General features: G+C 37.0%; 2 protein-coding genes across 4 annotated transcripts in view; one reads left to right on the forward strand and one right to left on the reverse strand.

Annotated features, from left to right (window-relative positions):
- The window catches only part of CAPS2 (calcyphosine 2), a 44,511-nt gene extending 39,821 nt beyond the window's left edge, over positions 1-4,690 (reverse strand). For all 3 annotated transcript variants that reach the window (XM_028091346.2, XM_028091345.2, XM_028091342.2), the window contains exons 1-2: positions 4,594-4,690; positions 804-906 (exon numbers count right to left, since the gene is read on the reverse strand). In XM_028091346.2, the coding sequence (XP_027947147.1) occupies positions 804-884 (81 nt within the window). In that variant the 5' untranslated portion in view covers positions 885-906; positions 4,594-4,690. The remainder of the gene's footprint in view (positions 1-803; positions 907-4,593) is intronic.
- Positions 4,691-10,707: 6,017 nt separating this feature from the next.
- GLIPR1L1 (GLIPR1 like 1) overlaps positions 10,708-20,569 on the forward strand; it is a 35,805-nt gene continuing 25,943 nt past the window's right edge. The window contains 1 exon segment of the mRNA XM_028091337.1: positions 10,708-10,884. Within this exon segment, the coding sequence (XP_027947138.1) occupies positions 10,708-10,884 (177 nt within the window).

A 20,569-nucleotide genomic window follows, 5' to 3' on the forward strand; every position in this document is an offset into this window, starting at 1 on the left:
TCCTTCTCCCTCCCATCTGCTCATGCCCCCCCTTTCAAATAAATAAATAAATAAATAATATTTTTTAAAAAAAGAATAGCAAGGAAATATGTATCACTTTTATATATTTCTAAACTAAAGTTTATATATACCCAATTCTACGGTGGCAACAAGGACAAAGCAGCTATAACCTTGTACTTCATCAATGACATATACATACACAGTGGTGATATTATGAAGGTTATGAGGAATAAAAGTTTTAATAATAAAAGCTCTGATTCTCTCTCTTTTTTTTTTAAGATTTTATTTGACAGAGAGAGACACAGAGAGAGAGGGAACACAAGCAGGGGGAGTGGGAGAGGGAGAAGCAGGGTTCCCGCTGAGCGGGGAGCCCAATGCGGGGCTTGATCCCAGGACCCTAGGCTCATGACCTGAGCCAAAGGCAGACGCTTAATGACAGCTACCCAGGCGCCCCAAAGCTCTGATTCTCTTTCTACCTAGCTAACACAAGATGTATACTGATATTCTCTTCTTCTTTCTACTATCCTTATTTTTTATATTTTCTGCAGATACACACAGATAATTTTTTAAATAAGAATATGAAGACAATAATAATAAGCCTGATTTTTAAAAATAAAACTAATTCAAGGAAGGACCCACTTTGAAATAATGATTATCTTCAATTTTGGCCACTCAGTTCTTCAAATCTAGGAAATATGGATCCTAAATATTTGTGAGTATAAGTTGTCATAAACATGAATAAAAGAGTCAGAAAATTATTTAATGAATCATCCCATGAGAGGAAAATTATATAGCACACGTACTTGCAGCAGCTTGTTTCTTCCAGTGAAAGGCTGAGTTTGACTCGTAGGAGAAGCAGCAATGCCTTTAACCTCTAAATCCATTCAAGTTCACGTCTGCAGTATACTTTGAAAAGGGTAAAAAACATACAAAATGATAACTCTTACTCTAATTTTAAACTAGCCATACAAGCTACATAACACTACTTCATGGAAAGAAATCATGTGGTTAATCATTCTTACTTCTTTCACCAAAATCAACTTTTTGTGGGGCAATTACATTATGTGGGGCAACTACATTATATGGGGCAACATTTATGGGGTAAATGCTAGTCTGAATAGGGTTCCTCTGAAGGTGTCTGTGTCCTAATCACTGGACTCTGTGAATATGTTTACCTTACATGACAAAGAAGACTCTTCAGATGTGATTATGTAAAAAATTTTGAGGTGTGGAAATTATCCTGGATTATCTGGAGGGCCCAATGTAATCACCAGGGTCCTTATAAAAGGGGGGCAGGATGATCAGAGTAAGAAAGAGAGGATGTAAGAAGGAAAGCCAGGTCAGAGAGGAGTAAAGATACTAGATAGCTGGCTTTGAGAATGGAGGTAGAGGTCATGAGCAGACTCTGCAAGTTAGAAGAGGCAAGGAATGAATTTTCCCCTGGAGCCACCAGAAGGAACCAACCTTGCTGATATATATTTTATTTTTAGCCCTGTAGGACTCATTTTGTACTTTTGACCTCCAGAACTGTAAAATAGCAAGTTTATGTTGTTTCAGACCACGATGTTTGTGGTAATTTTTTACAGTAGTAATAGGAAACGAACGCTTGTACTTCAAAGTGATGTAAATTTATTTTCTTTACTCTCTTCCTAAACCTTTATGAGTTTTGATTTTGCTGGAGTAAGCAGATGAAAAAATGTGTTATGCAAACAGTATTCTCTGATACAAAGAATAAAATAGAATGGATGGTCCAATTAGCAATTATGAGGCGACTGGTAAAAATGCATGTAAGAGAAGGTTGAAAACAATCAACTTGAACAAAAATGTACAAAACAAAAATCAGGTGAATATCTCAGTCATGCAAATTTTGAAGATTTTTACACTTCAATCTTATATTACTGAGGATACGTTGTTTAACAATTCATACTTTCTTTTTCTATTATTAGACTTGGGTTTATTTTAATAGTAAACTTTTTTTCTTAATGTTTAGGGAAAGATAGCATGGCATTGTGTCAGCATAGAGTTAGAGAGACTGACATTAAAATCCTCATTTTTGATACTTCCTTGTAATGTAAGCTTGGGTAAGAACTTAATCTTTCAGAGCCAATATTTCTAGGGTGTAAAATGAGTTTAATGTTAGCACCTTTCTCATCTTCCTATATTAGGTAGAACATGGTTATTCAATATACGGTAGCCATCATTGTTACTATTAAAATGCAGTTTTACTGCAGGCCCAGTGAAATCCTGAAAGATATCCCAGCTCTTCACTAATTTATCTGTATGGCTCCATTTACCCAATTCCATAGCCCCCTCCCCTAAAGCCCCACACCCCAAGACTAGATTTCTACTCTAGGAGTAACCAACCAACAGTAGACATATCCTGAAAACATCACAAATCATTCGATTTAAAAATAATTTGACTTTTTTTCTGAGTTATCTTTCACAAAGAAGCAACTTTTTTAAAGTTGTTATTGTTTCGGTGGGGGGTGGAGAGAAGATTGTTGTTTGCTTTTAATCACATCACAAAAGCTGTTGTACTTGCCATGAAGATCAGCAGCCAACAAACCCAAGTTGAAACAGAGGTGCTGAGCAATCAGCTAAGTGATTTTCTCCACACATCAACCGCACAATTATTTATACCTTAGAAACTACTGTAGCCATTTCAAATCACTATAGGTCACTTTAAATAACCATCATTCATTTGCAGATAACAAAAACAACAAAATTTAAGTCCTCTTTCCTGGATCTTCTAGTCCCTGTACTTCCCCAAGCTTGACAGTCATCATTCTTCACTTGTAATTAACTCTTTTCATGTCCCTAATAAACTGTCAAGTCCATGAAGGTTGGTATCTCATGTCCTTAATATAGCAGATACTTAAATAAATATTTATTTAGTCAATAAAGAAATTAATGCACAAACCCCTGTACACATTTTAAACATATCCTTTCTCTGAACCTAACTATGACAGGATCACAATGCCACACATAAATTCTGTCCTCAAACAATAGATAAGGCATTCAAAGCATGAATGGTAACTATTACTCTTCACACTATACTGTAAGCCTCATAAAGGCAAGGACTATGGTTCTGTTCATCTAGTATCTCAGCATTTAACAGAAAGCCTAGAAACCAGTAGGAACTTAAATATTTGTTAAGTAAGTGAATTCAGTCAACTCAGATAGGAGTTATTTCAGAATTATGTAGCATACAAATGATTCATTGGCTATAACAGGAATATTCAAGGGGCAACCATCATTTGTGGAACACTCCACGATCTATTACAATCCAGAATTAGAGCTATGAGGCTACTGACACCTGATGTCAAAAGAATCTTAAGATTTGGACAGGACTGCAGAGATAAAACAGCTCAACCTTCTGATTTTCAAACTGAGGAATCTGAGACCTCAAAACGGGCACATGTACTTTGCCAAATTATTTGCCAGTTATTACCGAGCATGAATTTACACCAGTTTCAGACCTCTTTCTAATACTACACCCTTGCTTATACAGGACAGAAGAAAGAGGGGAGTTAGCTGCAGAGACTCAAGAGCACCAGAAACCTAAACTTGGTGACAAAAGAATCAGAATTTTAAATAAATGACATGTGAACAGATCTTTGGAATGCATACCAAAGTTTGTCCTGGTCCTATAGCATGGAATATACAGTTGGGGTATGTTGGGGACGGGAGGCGGTAGGAGCAGGGAAAAGCACTTCTGAATGGCTCTGTCCCCACCCAAACTGCTGCCAAGTCATGAGATATTACAGCTAGCATGTAATGAATGTTGTTGACTAACAGATTCAAATCTTACCATATTATCTTTATTGCTACCAAAAAGAACTGAACTCACCTCCCACTTCTCTCATTTTTTAAGGATGATTATTTCCAATCGCAATTATCACCAGTTCTCTCTTGGTTAGTGACATTAGTGGCTATAATTTGCTTACACCAAATCAGAACATAATGGAAAGTGAAGAATAAATTGATCCAATCCATCCCATAATCAAGGAAAGAGGGAAGTTTTAGTATTTAACCTCCATGCAGGTGAGGACCAAGTTTATCTTGGGGCCCAGGTGATAACAGACCCAAGTATCTGAATGAACCTGGCATCATTCTTAATTTCATAGTAATTGTCTGTGCATCCACTCCCCACAAAGTTAAGATTATACATCAATGCACCTGCAAAGTACAACTAATGCTCCGCCCCCTTCCTATCTTAGATTCATGAACTGGGGTGGGGCACACGGGACAGCCAACCCGACTTGACCCAATAAGCTGGGTAAAGAGCAGGTCCACAGTGGGAAGGATGAAAAAGGTACCAACGGGGGCAATTTCACAGAGAACCTCCAGACAGGACAAGCTGGAAAGGTACAGTTCCCAGTAGACTCCAACAAGCCCAGGCCCGCGGCTGCAGGTTGCCTAGCAACAGGCGTCCCCACGCTGGGCCTCCAAACCCTCTCCCACTTCCAGGGAAGAGATGATCATCGGCCCAAATCTTTCGTTCCTTCCACGCCATCTTCTGCCCCACGCTGTGTAGGGTCGTTCCTCCGAAAACCCGGCCCGCGCCGCGAGCTACCCCGCCAAGGTACTTACCGGAGGGCAGTGTTGAAAACCTTGTAGCGGCCTCTGAGCCTCATCCGGGGACTAGTTCCGGGGCGTCTCTAAATCCCGGCGGGGATCTGGAAGAGGACTCACTCATCTGGGCTTCTTCGACTCAGAGAGAGAGAGCCAAAGCCCGGCCCGGACCCAGACAGCTGTTGTATAATTCTTTAAGTGAGTTATATTTAACATATTTTATAGAACATCTACCAGGAGTTCAGATCCCAGAGAGATGTTATGAGGGGAAAAATTATGTTGTAATATCCACTCTCAAGGAACTTGCGATTATTTAAAAAGACAAGACTGCTTCATAGTATTATAGAGAGAGATATAATTATAGATACATAGATATATAGATGTATAGAGATATAAATGAAAATACTAATACAATGGAAAGGGAACAAGCCTAGGAATCAGGAAATTTCCATTTTATTCTTTGCTCTGCATACTATGTCTTTGGTCATCAACTCATCAATAAAAGGAATGGTCTGGTTTGAGAAATTTCTTGGGTTCCATTCCACTGTAATATACCCATAACTTTTCTGAATTACACAGCCAAGTGTCAGATACTCAAAGTAGAACTAAGACCCTCTGAAGCCTAATCCAGTTTTCCAACAACAAAAATCAAGTTGTTTTTCTAATCTAGAGAGTCTTTTCAAAGTTAGCTCCCCTAAAATGTATATATCTAAATTTGCAGGTTGGAGTCAGTTTTGGAGTAAAAATACAAATATATTTGCAATGTGTATAAGGTAATTAACTCCTTCTATTTCTTCCCTATATAAAATTCATCCACCCATTCCCCCCTCACAGAAAGAAAAGCAAAATTAAACTGGAAAAAGAAAGTGAAAATGAAACAAAAAACTCAACTTCAAATTGTAAAAAGTTTTTAAAGAACTTAAACAATTCCAGTGCCCAACTAACCTCGCCCATTCCACAGATAAATATTCAAGAAAATAACATGAGGACGTATTCTTCCTGGCACTTAAACTTATTACACCTAAATAGCTTCAGTATTCCTGAATATAGTTCTCTAAGCCGTTAAGAATATGGTCTAAAAAGCACATTTATACAATCCAGACATTGTGTCTATTACAAAAGCAATAATACTGGATTATTATTGATTATATAGAGAGAGGAGAAACACATTTTCCTCTTACCTTTTGAGTTCTTCCAGCTGGTTTAAGAATTAAACTGACACAAGACAGACAAAAGGGAAAAAGAGAAGGCATGTGCACACAGGGGCCCAATAACGAAATTGAGACCTAGAGAAATGACCAAAGCAGGCTGTTTTTATACTTTTTGGACAAAGAGACAATAAATCTGTGAAGTATTGAGAAAACAAAGAAAACTTAACTTTGGGACTTTAGTAAATTATTCTAAGCAGAATTTGGGCTGGGATAGTATATTAGTAAAAAGTAACAAGGGTGGTTTATACAGCCTTCTGGGCTCTAAATTTCCTCTCTGGTAATAAGGATGTCTCTTACCTCCTGATATAGGAAGGGTACCTTTCACATGGGACATTTATTTCTTGCTTTCTGGAAACAAAGCAGGGAGCAGGTAGGAGTGTTCTTCATTGGCTGTTTTCTAAGTAACTTTTATTTAAAATAATCAGTATAACAGTGTGGCACATTTGGGGGGTAGCCTGCCTTTAACCCATACATATAAATTGTACATTTTTGCCAATTTTCAAAACAATTAATCATAAAAGTTCTGCTGTTATTACAGCCAATTAATTTCTTCATACACAAAACAATACTAAATTAGCCATGTGTTAACCTAGATTATTTGCAGATCTAAAATAATCTGCATTTGAAGGTCAGCAAACATCCATTGAACACCTACTATCTGCAAATATATCCAGTGTTAGAAAAAATAAAGTATATAAGCCAACCTAGTATTTATTGCCTTTCAAACTGTCTAAAATATTTATTGAGCCTCTAGTATGTATGTGATGAATAAGATAGTTCTTAAAGAAGCTTACAATTGTATACAACATTATTAGAAAGTTAAGGAGTACTCATTTCCTCATTAATAAATATTTATTGAGGGCATAAGTGTTCAGTAGCTGTTCTGGGATCTGTAGATAGATATAGTAATAAAGCAAATAAAACCACTGTTTCAGTGAAGGTTAAAATCTGAGGTGACAAACATTAAATAAATAAATAGATAAATAAATAATATCATCTCAGGTAGCAATTAATGTGAAGAAAAATACAACAGGTTACTGGAGAGACACTGACAGCAAGGACAAATTGTAGGATCATGTATGTCTTTGCTGAGGGGAATTCTGCAGACAAAGGGAATAGCAAGTGCAAAAGCCTTGGGGATAGAGCATCCTTTTCAAGCAGATAGATATGGCTGAGGCCGGCCAGGTGAGCCAGTGGAGAATGTAGACTAGAGGGCAGAGATTAGCCATGGTCAGATTAAATTGTGCCTTGTGGACCAAACCTAGGATTTTGGATTTTATAAGTGTGACAGAAAGTCATCAGAGGTTTTGGAAAGAAGGGAGGTTGTGATATTGTGATTTATCATAAGAAATGTATATTTGATCTTCCTCCCGGTTTCTGGCACAGAGTTCCTAAAACCCTTGGAATTTTCCTAAATGCTAAAAGCTAGGAACATTCTTTTGTTATTTTAATGAGGTGACTATTAGAAATCACCTATGGATGGAGGCTGGCTGCCAGTGAAGCCAAACCTGTGATTGGAGTTGGCAGTTTCAGTCCCACCCTCAGGCCTCCTAGGAGGTGACAGGAGCTAGAGGTTGAATTAATCAACAACGGCCAAGGAGTTAATCAATCTTGCGTTTGTGGTGAAGTCTCCAAAAGTACCCCCAAAGGACAAGGTTCCCAGAGCATTCTGCTTCCAGAGTGCAACACAGAAATTCTGCCTGAGTTTCTAGCCTTCAGACTCAAGACTACAGCATCAACTCTTACCCCAATCTTCAGCCTGTCAGCTTGCCCTACAGATTTTAGGCTTGCTAGCTCCTACAATTGTGGGAGTCAATTTCTTTAAAATCTGTGTGTATGTACCTGTGTGTGTAAAAGGGAGTGGGGTGGGAATATATGTCTATTAGTTCTGTTTCTCTGGATAACTCCAAAACAGAGGGGAAAAAAGAAATAAAGTAATAAGATATAGGATCATGAAGTGATTTAACGACAAAAGATCCCTTCTAATTGGAGGACTTCATAAAAGGAACTAATGATTGGGGTCTTAAAAGATTCATTCATTAATTTGTTCATCAAATATTGAACTTTTTGAGATGCTGGGGATACAGGAGTAGAAATAATAATAATAAGCAATCCCTGCCTCATGGGGCTTCCACTCAATTGAAGGGAGAAATGAAAATGTTAATAAATTACATATGATATGAGGATAAGGGTTATGGGCAAATATAAGGCAGAAAAAGGACAATAGGAGGCCATAGGTGTAGGATGGGTAATGTAAAATACCGCTGTGAGGTATTTGGAAAAGACGATATTTGAGCAAATATTTCAAAGAGATTAGAAACTAGCCATGTAGCTTTCTAGAAGAAAGAGTTCTAGGCAAAAGAAATGAGAAAATGCCCTGAGGCAGCAGGACCTTCACTTTTTTTTAGGAACAATAAAGGGGCCAGAGTATCTGGAGGAGAGAAAAGGAAGTGAAGGGAAGTAGATGAGATCAGAAAAGGGCCTCCTCGTTAGGGCCTTGAAGGTAATAGTGAGGATAACCTTGGGGTTTTGTTTTGACTGCCATGGAAAGCCATCAATTGGGAGGTTTTGAGCAGAGGAGTGATCTGACTTATATCTAATAGGATCATTTGGGATGTTGTGTTGAGAATTTGTATTTAAATATTTGAATATGAAGATAAATATACATAGAGACAATTGAATGAGGTCCTAGAAATGTTCAAAAAATTTGTTTTCCCTCTATGGTTTGGTATTCTTATTTTTTTAATAGTTATTCTTAAATGTTTAACATGCATGCCTCACTTAACAAAGTCAAAATTACTCCATATTTCTACTCTTCCCCAGGAATATAAGGACCTTACAATAGTTCAGCTATGATCAGTAAGCTCGCGCATCTTCCACATGATTTTTGCCAAGTATTATAGTTCCATCCTGTATTTGAACTCCTTCTTCCTTGAACACTCTTCCTCCACTAGCCACATGCTTCCCTCTTGCGTCTCCTCCAGGTATTTGCTCAGAAGTCACCATCTCAAAGACATCTGCACTGATCACCCTATTTGAAATCACAACCTGCCACCCTCACCTCCACACCCACCCCAGTGCTCCCAAACTCCTTAGCTTGATTTATTTTTTCCATATATATTATCAGGTTTATCATGCTATAGAATTTATTATGCTTATCATTTATTCTCTGCCTCCCTTCACTAGAATTCCAGAAAGGCAGATTGCTTTGTTCTATTTCTTATGGTTGGAATCCCAAGCATCAGAAATAATGCCTAGAATATAAGAGACACTCAAAAGTATTTAGTATGCTAAAGATTATATGCAATCCCTCTGACTGCTGTCTTGAGAATAAACTATAGGTTAGGAGCAGGAGAAGGAAACTCCACCAGGAAGCCATTGCAATTATCCATGAAATCAAGGAGTGTCATTTCAAATGCTGAGCAGTGATCAAGTTCTGAAAATAAAAAGACAAAGGCAACAGAATTTGCTAAGACACCAAAGCCTCCAAAGTTTGGGGGCTGAAATCAAAAAGATGAAGCTGTAATTAATTGAGATAGGGAAACTGTGGAAGGATCCAGATTGGGGTATGGGATGTGAAAAGCTCAGTTTGAACTCTGTAAGTAATGCTAAAGTCACATATATTGCAATTTTCCATCAGTGGAGGCAGACAAATATTTTCTCCACTACTCAACAGAATTTCCATAAAGATCCTTGTATTTTTCTCACATTTTATAATTTGATTTTCTGCTTTCTTTTTTTTTTTTAAGATTTTATTTTTAAGTAATCTCTACACCCAACATGGGTCTTGAATGCACAACCCCAAGATCAAGAGTCGCATGCTCCACCAACTGAGCCAGCAAGGTACCCCCTAATTTTCTATTTTCTATTTAAAAATGGTAACTAGTTGCATCAAAGTTTTTTTTTAGTGGCAAGATTTATCACCTAGAATATTCAGTAGCTATAAATATGTATTTACTTGAATTAAGTGGCATTGTAAGCCACCTCAAATCATCAAATAAAGATATTTATTTGAAACACAGAAATACTGGAAAATGTCATTTAATGTCACACAAAAAAATGCTGGTTTGTTATTAAATAACAACTGATATAATGGATTTAAAATATTAAGCCAAATGAAGTTGGTTTATATTGCAATGTAGGTAAAATAAGATCAAATGTACTCTGCCTTAGTCTTTAGAATGCCCACTAAAGCTATCCTTTCTCAGACATTTACTAGTAACCAAACCATAGGTTTGTTCCAAACTCAAATATCAAGTATGAGATTTTGTCTAGAGGAACTACTTGGCTACACCTCTCTATTTTTATCTTTCTAGGCAGTCAGTCTCCAAATGAGAAAACAAATACAAATTATTAAGTGCTCCGCAAAACAATTAATCACAGTATGTGGAGTATACAAAATGCCTATTCTTGCTTTAGTACCAATTTCTGGAGATATGGGCAGTATAATGCTGCAGTTTATTTAAAACAATGAAACTATATATGAAAGCTGAGTATGTGTAACTAATATATAGAGTTTTGTACAGGCCTGGTTCGTTTTCAGCATTTAATACATGTTGCCTTTTTACATAACACTGTGCCGCCTATTTGTTGCGATCTGGATTGCAATTCAGGGTCCCCCCGAAGTGATTCTGGGTTGGGTCCGCAGAAAGCGCCCTGGATGGTTAAAACCCTGCACCGGACAGTGACTCAGGCTTTTCTCCTGTAGCCCAGGGCTTTGTGATGGGCTAATCCTGCTGTTTGTCTTGCCTCAGGCTCTGGCCCTGCCCTCTGGGGCCCAGCCTGCTGAGCATCCCCACGCTGAGCTCAAGCTTGTGTGGGAGGATGGAGCCAGCAGAGAGCGTGGTCCCCAGGGGCCAAGTAAGTTGGCTGGCAGAACCGTTACTGGTCCACGAAGTCAGAGCATACTCTGCATCCCGCCATGGTTCTGAGGAAAAAACTGAGTTGCTTATGGACGTTAGGTCTCTGTCTGGTAGCCAGTAAATCATCTACTAAAGTCCCCTCTATCGAAGACCGGACTTTTAAAGACCAGTGCGTCAAGGCGCATAACGAAATGCGTAGCAAAGTCTGGCCCCCCGCGGCTGACACGAAATACATGGTGAGAAAGAACCGGCTGGGATCTGATTTCTCTGGTTCATCCTAAGGTATCTGGGAGCTAAATCTGATAGACTCATTTGTATAAATTCAATCTGGACTTTCAGCATGCAGTTAAGAATCACGCCTTAGCCAGGCTATCCTCCAGGGTAGTGATAGGAGTGGACGAAAAAGGAAAACTTGAAGCTGTATCTTGCCAAGGCTTAGCTCCCCTTGGGGGGAGGGGGAACGGCGGGGGAGGAAGAAGAATGGGGATGGGGGTGGGTCCAGAAGGGCGGTGTTTGGGAGTTGCTTGGTCTTCATCACTAAGACGTGATAAATGTACTTCGCAACATCTCACAGCTTTCCCCACCCTGCCCCCATATTTGGGCTAGCACTTCCCAAAATGCACAACCAAGATATTTCATATAAAAGAAATAGCACAATGATGGAGATTCTCTTGTCCTCTTACCTTTTACATTTTATGAACTCAAGGTTGAAACAGTACTACATGTGTAGTATTCATTTTTAAGAATGTTCTACAAGGATGTAAATAATGAAATCAACATTTGAATAATATCAGATTGTCATTTCCATGAAAAATAATAAATATGTGAAGTTTAATTCCAAAAACATTGAACTGATGGCGTCTTTTGCAGACTTCCATCATATAGACATTAAGGCAAAAAGTATTCTACTGAAGAATGAGCATAAAATGGATTATCAAAAATTTATAGATAATAAAAATTTATATGTAAGAATTTATAGTTTTTAAATAAATGCTTGACTATAAATTTTATCACTAGAAATTTCCCTTGCATTTTTTCTTGCATGCAGATATATCATTATGAAATTATGAATATAAATGTTGACAGCATAGTTTTGCTTATGTGCTATGCAGATGCAGCTACATTGTAAAACATATCTATTCCAGCTTTCTTCCTTTCTATCCAACAGAAAATAAAATGAAAGTATTACAAAATCACAATTCAGGCACTAAAGTTCAAAACTGCACTATTCTATATGGGAAAGCATTTTTTGAGGGAGGAGAGGTTTCAACAATGTTTGGGAAACACTGGATTAAACAAAAATAAACTGATCTCTTTAATGCAGAATTGTTAAAATAGTTTAATATATTTTATGTACTTTAATCTCCAATAGGTTAAGGTGGTCAATGACGTGGATTTGCTATACAGCATTTCCTCCATACTTATTTGAATATCTTTTTTAAGGACTATCTTATGTCACTAAAATGCTATTTAAATATATATACACATATATTTGTGTATATATGTAAATATATACATCCTATAAATATATATAAATATGTATGCATATACATATGCAAACATATGTAAATATACACCCATTCTATATAAACACCTGTATATGCTATGTTCTCCAAAGGAAGCAATAAAAGGACATACATAATATTAATTTAAATTTAAATAGCTAGCCGAAGGAGAGTGAAGAAAAGACTAGGGTGGAGAAGACATGGAAACAAGCCTTCTTTGCATTTACCTTGTTTTATAGTTTTGAGTTTGTAAACGTGCAGAAGCTTTTGTTATTTTGCCCTTTACATTTTCTGGTGCTCTTCATTTCTTTGTGCAGATCCATATTTCCACCTAGTATCATTTTCCTTTTGCCTAAATGACATTAACATTTCTTATACTTTGGTCTGTTGATTTTAATCTTATCAATTTTTTATATTATAAAAGTCTTTGTTTCTCCTTAATCTTTTCCCTATCATGCAATTTTATTAACTATATTTTTTTCCAGTTGAACTGAGAAATAATTGACATACATCACAGTATATATTTAAGGCATACAGCATGAGCGTTTGCTTTACATGTATTGTGAAATGATTGCCACAATAGGTTCAGGTAACATCCACCTTCTCATATTGATACAATTACCAAAAAAAAGAATGAAAAAAAGGATAAAAATTTCTCCTTGTGATGAGAACTCCTAGGATTTACTCTCTTAACAACTTTCCTATATATCATACAGCAGTGTTAATCATAATCATCATCGATGTGATGTGGGCCAAGAGGGAATGATCAAGAAAGAAACCTTGAAATGTTTTCGGTGCAAAAAGGGGTTTTTATTAAAGCTCAGGGCCAGGACCCATGGGCAGAAAAAGCTGCACTAGGATTGTGAGGAGCAATTGATTATATACTTTTAAGTTGGGGGAGGGGGTTAAAGACAAAGGAAGTTTCCGAAAGGGTTTGCATATGTTAAAGAGGATTTACAGGATCCTGGAGGTCTGGCTATTGTCAAGCTAAGGTTACTTTTTGCCTCTATCAAAGCATTAACATTAAAACAGTTGTGAGTGGGGCAGCTGGGTGGCACAGTCAGTTAAGCCTTTAAGCGGTAAGCGTCTGCCTTCTGCCTTAGGCTCAGGTCATGGATCTCAGGGTCCTGGGATTGAGATTGAGCCCAGGTAGTGGCTCCCTCTTGAGTGGGGAGCCTGCTTCTGCCTCTTACTCTGTTCCTCCCCCAGCTTGGGCTCTCTCTCTCTCAAATAAGTAAAATCTTTAAAATAAATAAATAAATAAATAAAACAGTTGTTTATTGAGGAATCTCCTACTCTGCCTGTCTCAATGGGCTGCAGGTTGTAAGGAAATTTAATTTTATCCACATTTCTTTTGCTTTCATTCTCCTCATCAATCATGTTGTACATTAAATGGATAGTACTTTTTTGTCTTATAACTGGAAATTTGTATCTTTGGATACCTTTTGATCTCCTTAATTTTTGCTAGATATTATTACTGTGTGTGGAATTCTAAATTGAACCTTAGAGATGTTACTGCACTGTCTTCTATCTTCTCCTACGTTATTTGTGATGAGAAATCTGCTGGATCATTTTCTTGGTTCCCATGTATATCATATGCATTTTTCCTTTGGTGGCTTTTAAGAATTTCTCTTTATCCTTGGTTTTGAGCAATCTGATGTGCCCTGGTATTACATTGTTCATGTTTCCTGGGATTCATTGAACTTTTGGGATCTGCATATTTTAATCAAAAGAGAAAAATCTGAGCCATTGTCTACTAAAATATTAGAGACTCCAGTTACACGTACATTATACCATTTGAAGTTTCCCACAGTTCACTGATGCTCCTTTAATTATTTTTTTTTTTCTCAGTCTTGCTTTGTCTACTAATTTTAACATCTGGGTCAGTCCTGGTTTGATTTTCATTGACTGATTTTTCTCCTCATTTGGAGTTGCATTTTCTTGCATCTTTGTATGCAGATAATTTCTTATCAGATGCCAGATACTGCTAATTTTACTTTGTTGGGTGATGGTTATTTTTGTATTTCTATAAATATTCTGGACTTTTTTCCTGTCATGCATTCATGTTACCTGGCATTTTGATCCATTTGAGTCTTGTTTTTAAGACTTGTTGGGCAGGAAAAAAACAATGGTTTAGGCTAGTGATAAATATCTCCCACAACTAAGCCAAGATCCTTCTGAGTACTCTATACAATTCCCAAGATTATGAGGTTTTCCAGTCTGGCTAGTGAGAAGAGGCACTATTCCCAGGACTGAGTGAGCATTAGGTAATATTTCTCTTACCTTTTTGAGTGATTCATTCCCTGACTTTGGGTAGGTTCCTCATATACATGTGCTAATCAATACTCTACTAAATACTCAAGCAGGACCCTCTGAACATCTTTGGAATTCTCTCTCCATGCAGGTCTCTCTTTCCTGGTACTTCTTTATGGCCTAAAATTCTCTCAAGGCAGTAAGCTGAGGATTACCTTGTTAGTTTCCCACTCTCAGGGAGCACTGGCCTTTTTTGCCTCTTGTTGTGTGTGCTGACACCTGCTTTTTCACATATTTTTTTTCAAGTAGGAAGGTAAATCTGGTCCCGCTACTCCAACTTGGCCAGAAGCGGAAGTGCTAACTGTTGGCTGAGTCTTCAACAGGATTCTCTTGTCTTTCACTACTGATCATCCAGGAAAACTAAGCACCTCATTTCTCATGTCAATTTCTATATTTATCAGGGGCACCCGGCTGGCCCAGTTGGTAGAGCATGTGGCTCTTAATCTTGGGGTCATGAGTTCAAGCCCCACATTGAGTAGAGAGATTATTACTTAAACTTAAAAAAACTCTATATTTATCAGAAAATGGTAGACTATGATGCTATGTTAACAAAGAAACCCTGAAAGCTTTCAGGCCTTTTTTTTCCCCACTTTTTTATTGATATATAACATTGTATTAAAGTGTACAACATGATTTGATATATGTATATATGGTGAAATGATTACCACAAGTTTAGTTAACATCCATCACCTCACATAATTCTTTTCCTTAGGATGAGAATGTTTAAGATTAATTGCTTAGCAACTTTCAAATATACAATACAGTATGGTTAGGTATAGTCACATCATCATGCTTTATTGTACATCCCCAGAACTTATTTGCCTTAAACCTGGAAGTTTGCACCTTTTGACCTCCTTCACCAATTTCATCCACTCCCATCTCCAGCAACCACCAATCTGTGCTTTGTATCTGTGAGTTTGTTTTAGATTCCACATATACGTGAGATCATGCAGTATTTGTCTTTCACTATCTGACTCATTTCACTTAGCATAATTCTTTAAACAACATAAGTTTAGTATCTCCCTCACACAAAGTCCAATACTGGTTGGACCATTCTCCACATCACCTCTTCTTCGTGCAATGCCATAGGCTGTTTATATCTTGGTTCCATCATGCCAACACATGTTTTTCAGAGTCACCATTGAGAAAGCTAGAAGATTGTATAGGTATTTGTATAATCAGAGCTGAAGGTGATATATGTCATTCCGACTCATCCGTCTGGCCAGAATTAGTCTGGTAACCCTAACCTGCTTGCATTAAATGTCTCAAGCACAGACTGCTTTTATGGTTATCAGGTATTTATTGATTGATTGATTCATTCATTCATTCATTTATTCATTCATTCTTTATTCCTTCCCTCCCATAAATAGAACAATTCAAGGCCTCCTCCAAAGGATAAAGCCCAATATCTTGTTCAGTTACTGAAGAAGAGTCTTAATATCTCTGAGTGGTATGCAACAACCCAACAAGGTTGGTTGTGGATACTCTTGGCCTAGCGACTGTGTCTGTCCTCCGCACAAACAATATTCAGTGGCAGCACAAGACAAGACAACCATAACAAATACTTCTATTCAGAAAGTGGAAGAATGGGAGCCACACAGTAATCATTGGTTTGGAATGATTCTGCAATCTTTAGATAGGAGATAGTACTATACTGGGGGCCAGAAAAGTTTTTTTGATTGGAGGAGGTAGGAGTTCCCTAGTCCATAATTTTCTGTGATACCTATCTTCTCCCTCTAAAATGTTCTTCCTTATCTGTCATCCTCCTTGGCCAACTTGAATTGGGTATTGGGAAATATGCCATCTTTGAGCCATAGCCTTCTCAGACTGCTTTCTGCCCATGGAAGTTTAAAGTCCAATGGTCATTTAAAGTATCCAACATTCACAGGCTTTTTTCATAATAGGTTTCCAATATCTTTGGAAATACATCTGTCTCAAAAGCTCTGAAGGTCTTTGAGCTGTATGCCTCCAGTCAATTCCAAATGCCAATACCCACTCTTAAAGTACCAGTTAGGGAAATTTTCAAGTCTTTTCTTTGTTTTCTCACTGTGGTGTTTTTCTTGTTCATCTTAATGCCAGTTTTCTTGAAATGTGAGTTTTGGAGAAATGGATACACCCTAATCTGTTCATTTGCTGAGGCACTTTTTAATCAATTAAAAGGATTTCCTTAGAGTTATATACTTTATCTCTTTGTCCTGAGCTTTTCTAATCACATGAAAGTTTTAGGACATGTCTCTCAAAGGCTTTTTAACATCTCATATCTTATTATATGCTAAATAGAAGCAGTGTCTTTTCCATGCCTCAAAAGCCCCACATTATTTTTTAAGATTTTATTTATTTATTTGAGTGGGAGGGAGAGAGCACAAGCAGGGGGAGCAGCAGAGGCAGAGGGAGAAGCAGACTCCCTGCTAAGCAGGGAGTCTGATGCAGGGCTCTATTCCAGGACCCTGGGATCATGACCTGAGCCGAAGGCAGACGCTTAACCAACTGAGCCACCCACGTGCCCCAAAAGCCCTACATTTCTTGATTCTAGCTTTTATTTCTGCTTCCAAGCTGGCCAGTTATTTTACTCCTAAAATAATCTTTTTGAACACACACTACAACCAACAAACACTATTGCTCTCTTTTCCAATCTCTGCTTTAGAGCTTCAAGTTCAATGAACTCATGATCTCCCTCCTGTGTTATAGATCACATTTTTTCAGATGTTTTGGCCCTGAATCATGTGGATTCCTGCCCCTGACATAAGTTTCCTCACTGTTTGCCAGCTAACTATTAAATTCCCCACATGATTCAGGCAAGCTTACCATCATCTGTGGGCTAAAGGAAGAATAAAAATGGAAGCCTACAGTCTCATTGTTTGCTCGTAATTAAATCTTTATTTAGTAAAGACTGTGTGGTTTCAGGGATTTCACCTAACTTGTTCAGATCTGGATTTGATCAGAATAATTTTGTTCATTTTCATTGATGTTATCAGTAACTAAATTTTCATTTCTTCTGAAATAATTGAAACTCTATTAAAATTAAAGGCAAAGTTATAATGGATGAATAAAAATTTTACATATTTAAAAATGTTTTTTGAAAATATAAGTCTTCTTGTATATTTTTATAAACATAAAATTATTCACCATTCTGGTGTTCATGTCCATCTAGTGGTCATTTTATAATACACCATGTTGGGGAGGGGGGTATCATATGTGATGTCCTATAAAATCTGGGCCTAGAGCAGGGATCCTTCTTACCTAGGTCTCAGGGTGGTTTGAGTTTAGATTTTTATTATGTCTTCACTCTACTTCTAGCAGCAAGTTTTACGAGGCTAGGCTAGGCTGTGGTATAAAATAAACCCTGAAATGTCAGTGGCTTAATAAAATTTATTTTTTTACTGGCACAGGTTGTAGAGAAGGTGAGTCAGGATTCAACCTCTCTTGGGAGTACAAGGCTAGCACAATGACAGGCAATATGACGAGTTCCCAAAGTCATTCATTGGATAATTGCTTTACCCAGCTAGCACAATGACAGGCAATATGACGAGTTCCCAAAGTCATTCATTGGATAATTGCTTTACCAATGTAAAGAATAAATACCTACTGATTTCTTGCTATTCTAAAATAAGAGGTTTAGCACCATTTTATTTTCTTCTCATTTCTTCCCCGTATTTTTGTTGAATTAATATGACTTTTATATTCAGATTGCTGTTCCTCTTAATTGCAAATGTTTGTTATGCTAGAAGTGACACAAATAAATTTTAATATAGCAAGTGTTGGTGAGGTTATAGAGAAATTGGAACTATTGTACACTGTTGGTGGGTATTTAAAATTGTGCTGCAGCTATGGAAAACAATATGGAGATTACTCAAGAAATTACACTAGAACTACCATAAGATCCAGAAATCAGGATCTTGAAGAGGTATCTATACTTCCATGTTCACTGAAGCACTATACACAATTGCCAAGATATAGAAACAATCCAAGGATCTATCAACAGATGAATGGGAAAGGAAAATGTGGTATATACATGCAACGGGATATTATTTAGCCTTAAGAAAAGAAGGAAATCTTGTCATCCGTGAAATAAGTCAGTCACAGAAGGACAGATGCTGCTTCATGATTCCACATTTGAGGTATCTAAAATAGTCAAACTCATAGAAGCAGAAAATACAATAGTGGTTGTCAGGGGCTGGGAGGTGAGGCAGTGGGGGGGGATTGGGGAATTGTTATTCAGAGTTTCAGTTATGTTAGATGAATAAGTTCTAGAGATCTGCCATATAGCATAGTGCCTATAGTTAACAATATGGTATGGGGCACTTCAAAATTTGTGCAGAACGTAGATCTCATGTTAAATATTCTTACCACAAAAACAAACAACACCAAAGGGACATAAGGAAATTCCAGGAGGTGTTGGTCATGTCTATTACCTGGATTATGGTGATGGTATCATGGGCGTTTGCATATGTCGAAACTCATCAAATTATACACATTAAATATGTAAAGTTTTTTCTATATCAATGATACCTCAATAAATCTGATTTTTTTCAGTATTATTTTAGTTATTTGCATCATTTCTTATAATCCTTTCAGGAATTTTTAACATTGACCGTTATACTATTTTTTTACTCATTATCATTCTTTTTATATTATCCATATATAGCATAAATTCTGCAGTAGTGTACTGACATATCCCAGCATCCTCCTGCCCTCAACCCTATGCACAATATACTGTTTCTTGTCACAGCACAAGTAGAAGCATCATGATTATATAAACGTATTTTTTTAAATATAGTGTGGAAACTCTCCATCACATGAAACTATTACAATTCTCTTTGTTTTTAGTTTATATTTTGAAGAATTTCTTAGTAGGTTTTCTTATTTCTCCTTGTGTAGAGGAGTTTCAGTGATATGGATGTAATTAATAATATAAGGACTTTTAATCAGAAGAGCTTGCAGAGTGTACTAGAGTTTAGGTTAGGCAGAAGACAGGTGATTGGGCTTTTTAAAATTTATGTCTATAAGCATGTCAAATTCTTCTGTTTACATGTTAAGGCAGAATATTACTCAATAAAATTTTTCCTGAACAGCTAGAGACTTAATAACAATTGTTAGGTGAAAGCATTGCCAGATCTAAGGAGACATTAAAATATTTTTTCTAGAAAGATGTTTAATTACATTATTCAATCAGGGGAAAAAATGAGCTTTATAGAGTCCCTGGGATTCTAAAATGCAAATAGATTTTTTTAGTTATACATACATCTAGATAATTATAATTTATCCATATTATGTGTGTTTGAACTGGCTTGAAATACATGTTTTAAATGCATATAATTCCTTACCCATCAGATATTAATTCCTACTCTTTCAAAGCCATTGTGTTCACCATTTGTATATTAAGCCTAAGTCTTAATTAGAATGAGAGAGTAATTTTCTCTTGTACCATACTTTTGATAGGGGATGATTTGGTCCAAGTTATTCTACGTTAGAACTGTGGGGTTTTTTTTGTGTGTGTGTGTTTTTTTATTATGTTATGTTAGTCACAATACAGTACCTCATTAGTTTTTGATGTAGTGTTTCATGATTCATTATTTGCGTATAACACCCAGTGTTCATTACAACACGTGCCTTCCTTAATACCCATCATTGGGCTAACCCATCCCCCCACTCCCTTACCCATTAGAACTATGTTTTAACTAATATATATATTTTTAATATATACCAGATTTAGGGGCACCTGGGTGACTCAGTCGGTTAAGTATCTGACTTGGTTTTAGCTCAGGTCATGATCTCAGGGCTGTGTGATGGAGCCCTGCACTGGGCTTCAACCTGAACATGGAGTCAGCGTGAGACTCTCTCCCTCTGCCTCCCCCTCCGGTCTTCCCCCTACTTGAGTGCTCTCTTTCTCTCTCAAATAAATAAATAAATAAAATCTTAACAAATAAAAAATTATATGCCAAATTTAAGCTGGTCTTTTTTTTTTTTTGCTTTTAAAATGAAAAAACCTCCCAATGATTCAGGCAAAAACCTAGGATTCTCAAAGGTGTTAAGAGGAGGTAACACCTCCAGAGTCTATAGCTAAACTGAAATATCTTGGAAAAGGAATGAATTGCATAAAAGC

Source organism: Eumetopias jubatus, unplaced genomic scaffold (assembly GCF_037043125.1).
Source record: "Eumetopias jubatus isolate StellerSeaLion01/CBP00866 unplaced genomic scaffold, mEumJub1_p1.0 scaffold_8, whole genome shotgun sequence".
NCBI classification, from domain to species: domain Eukaryota; kingdom Metazoa; phylum Chordata; class Mammalia; order Carnivora; family Otariidae; genus Eumetopias; species Eumetopias jubatus.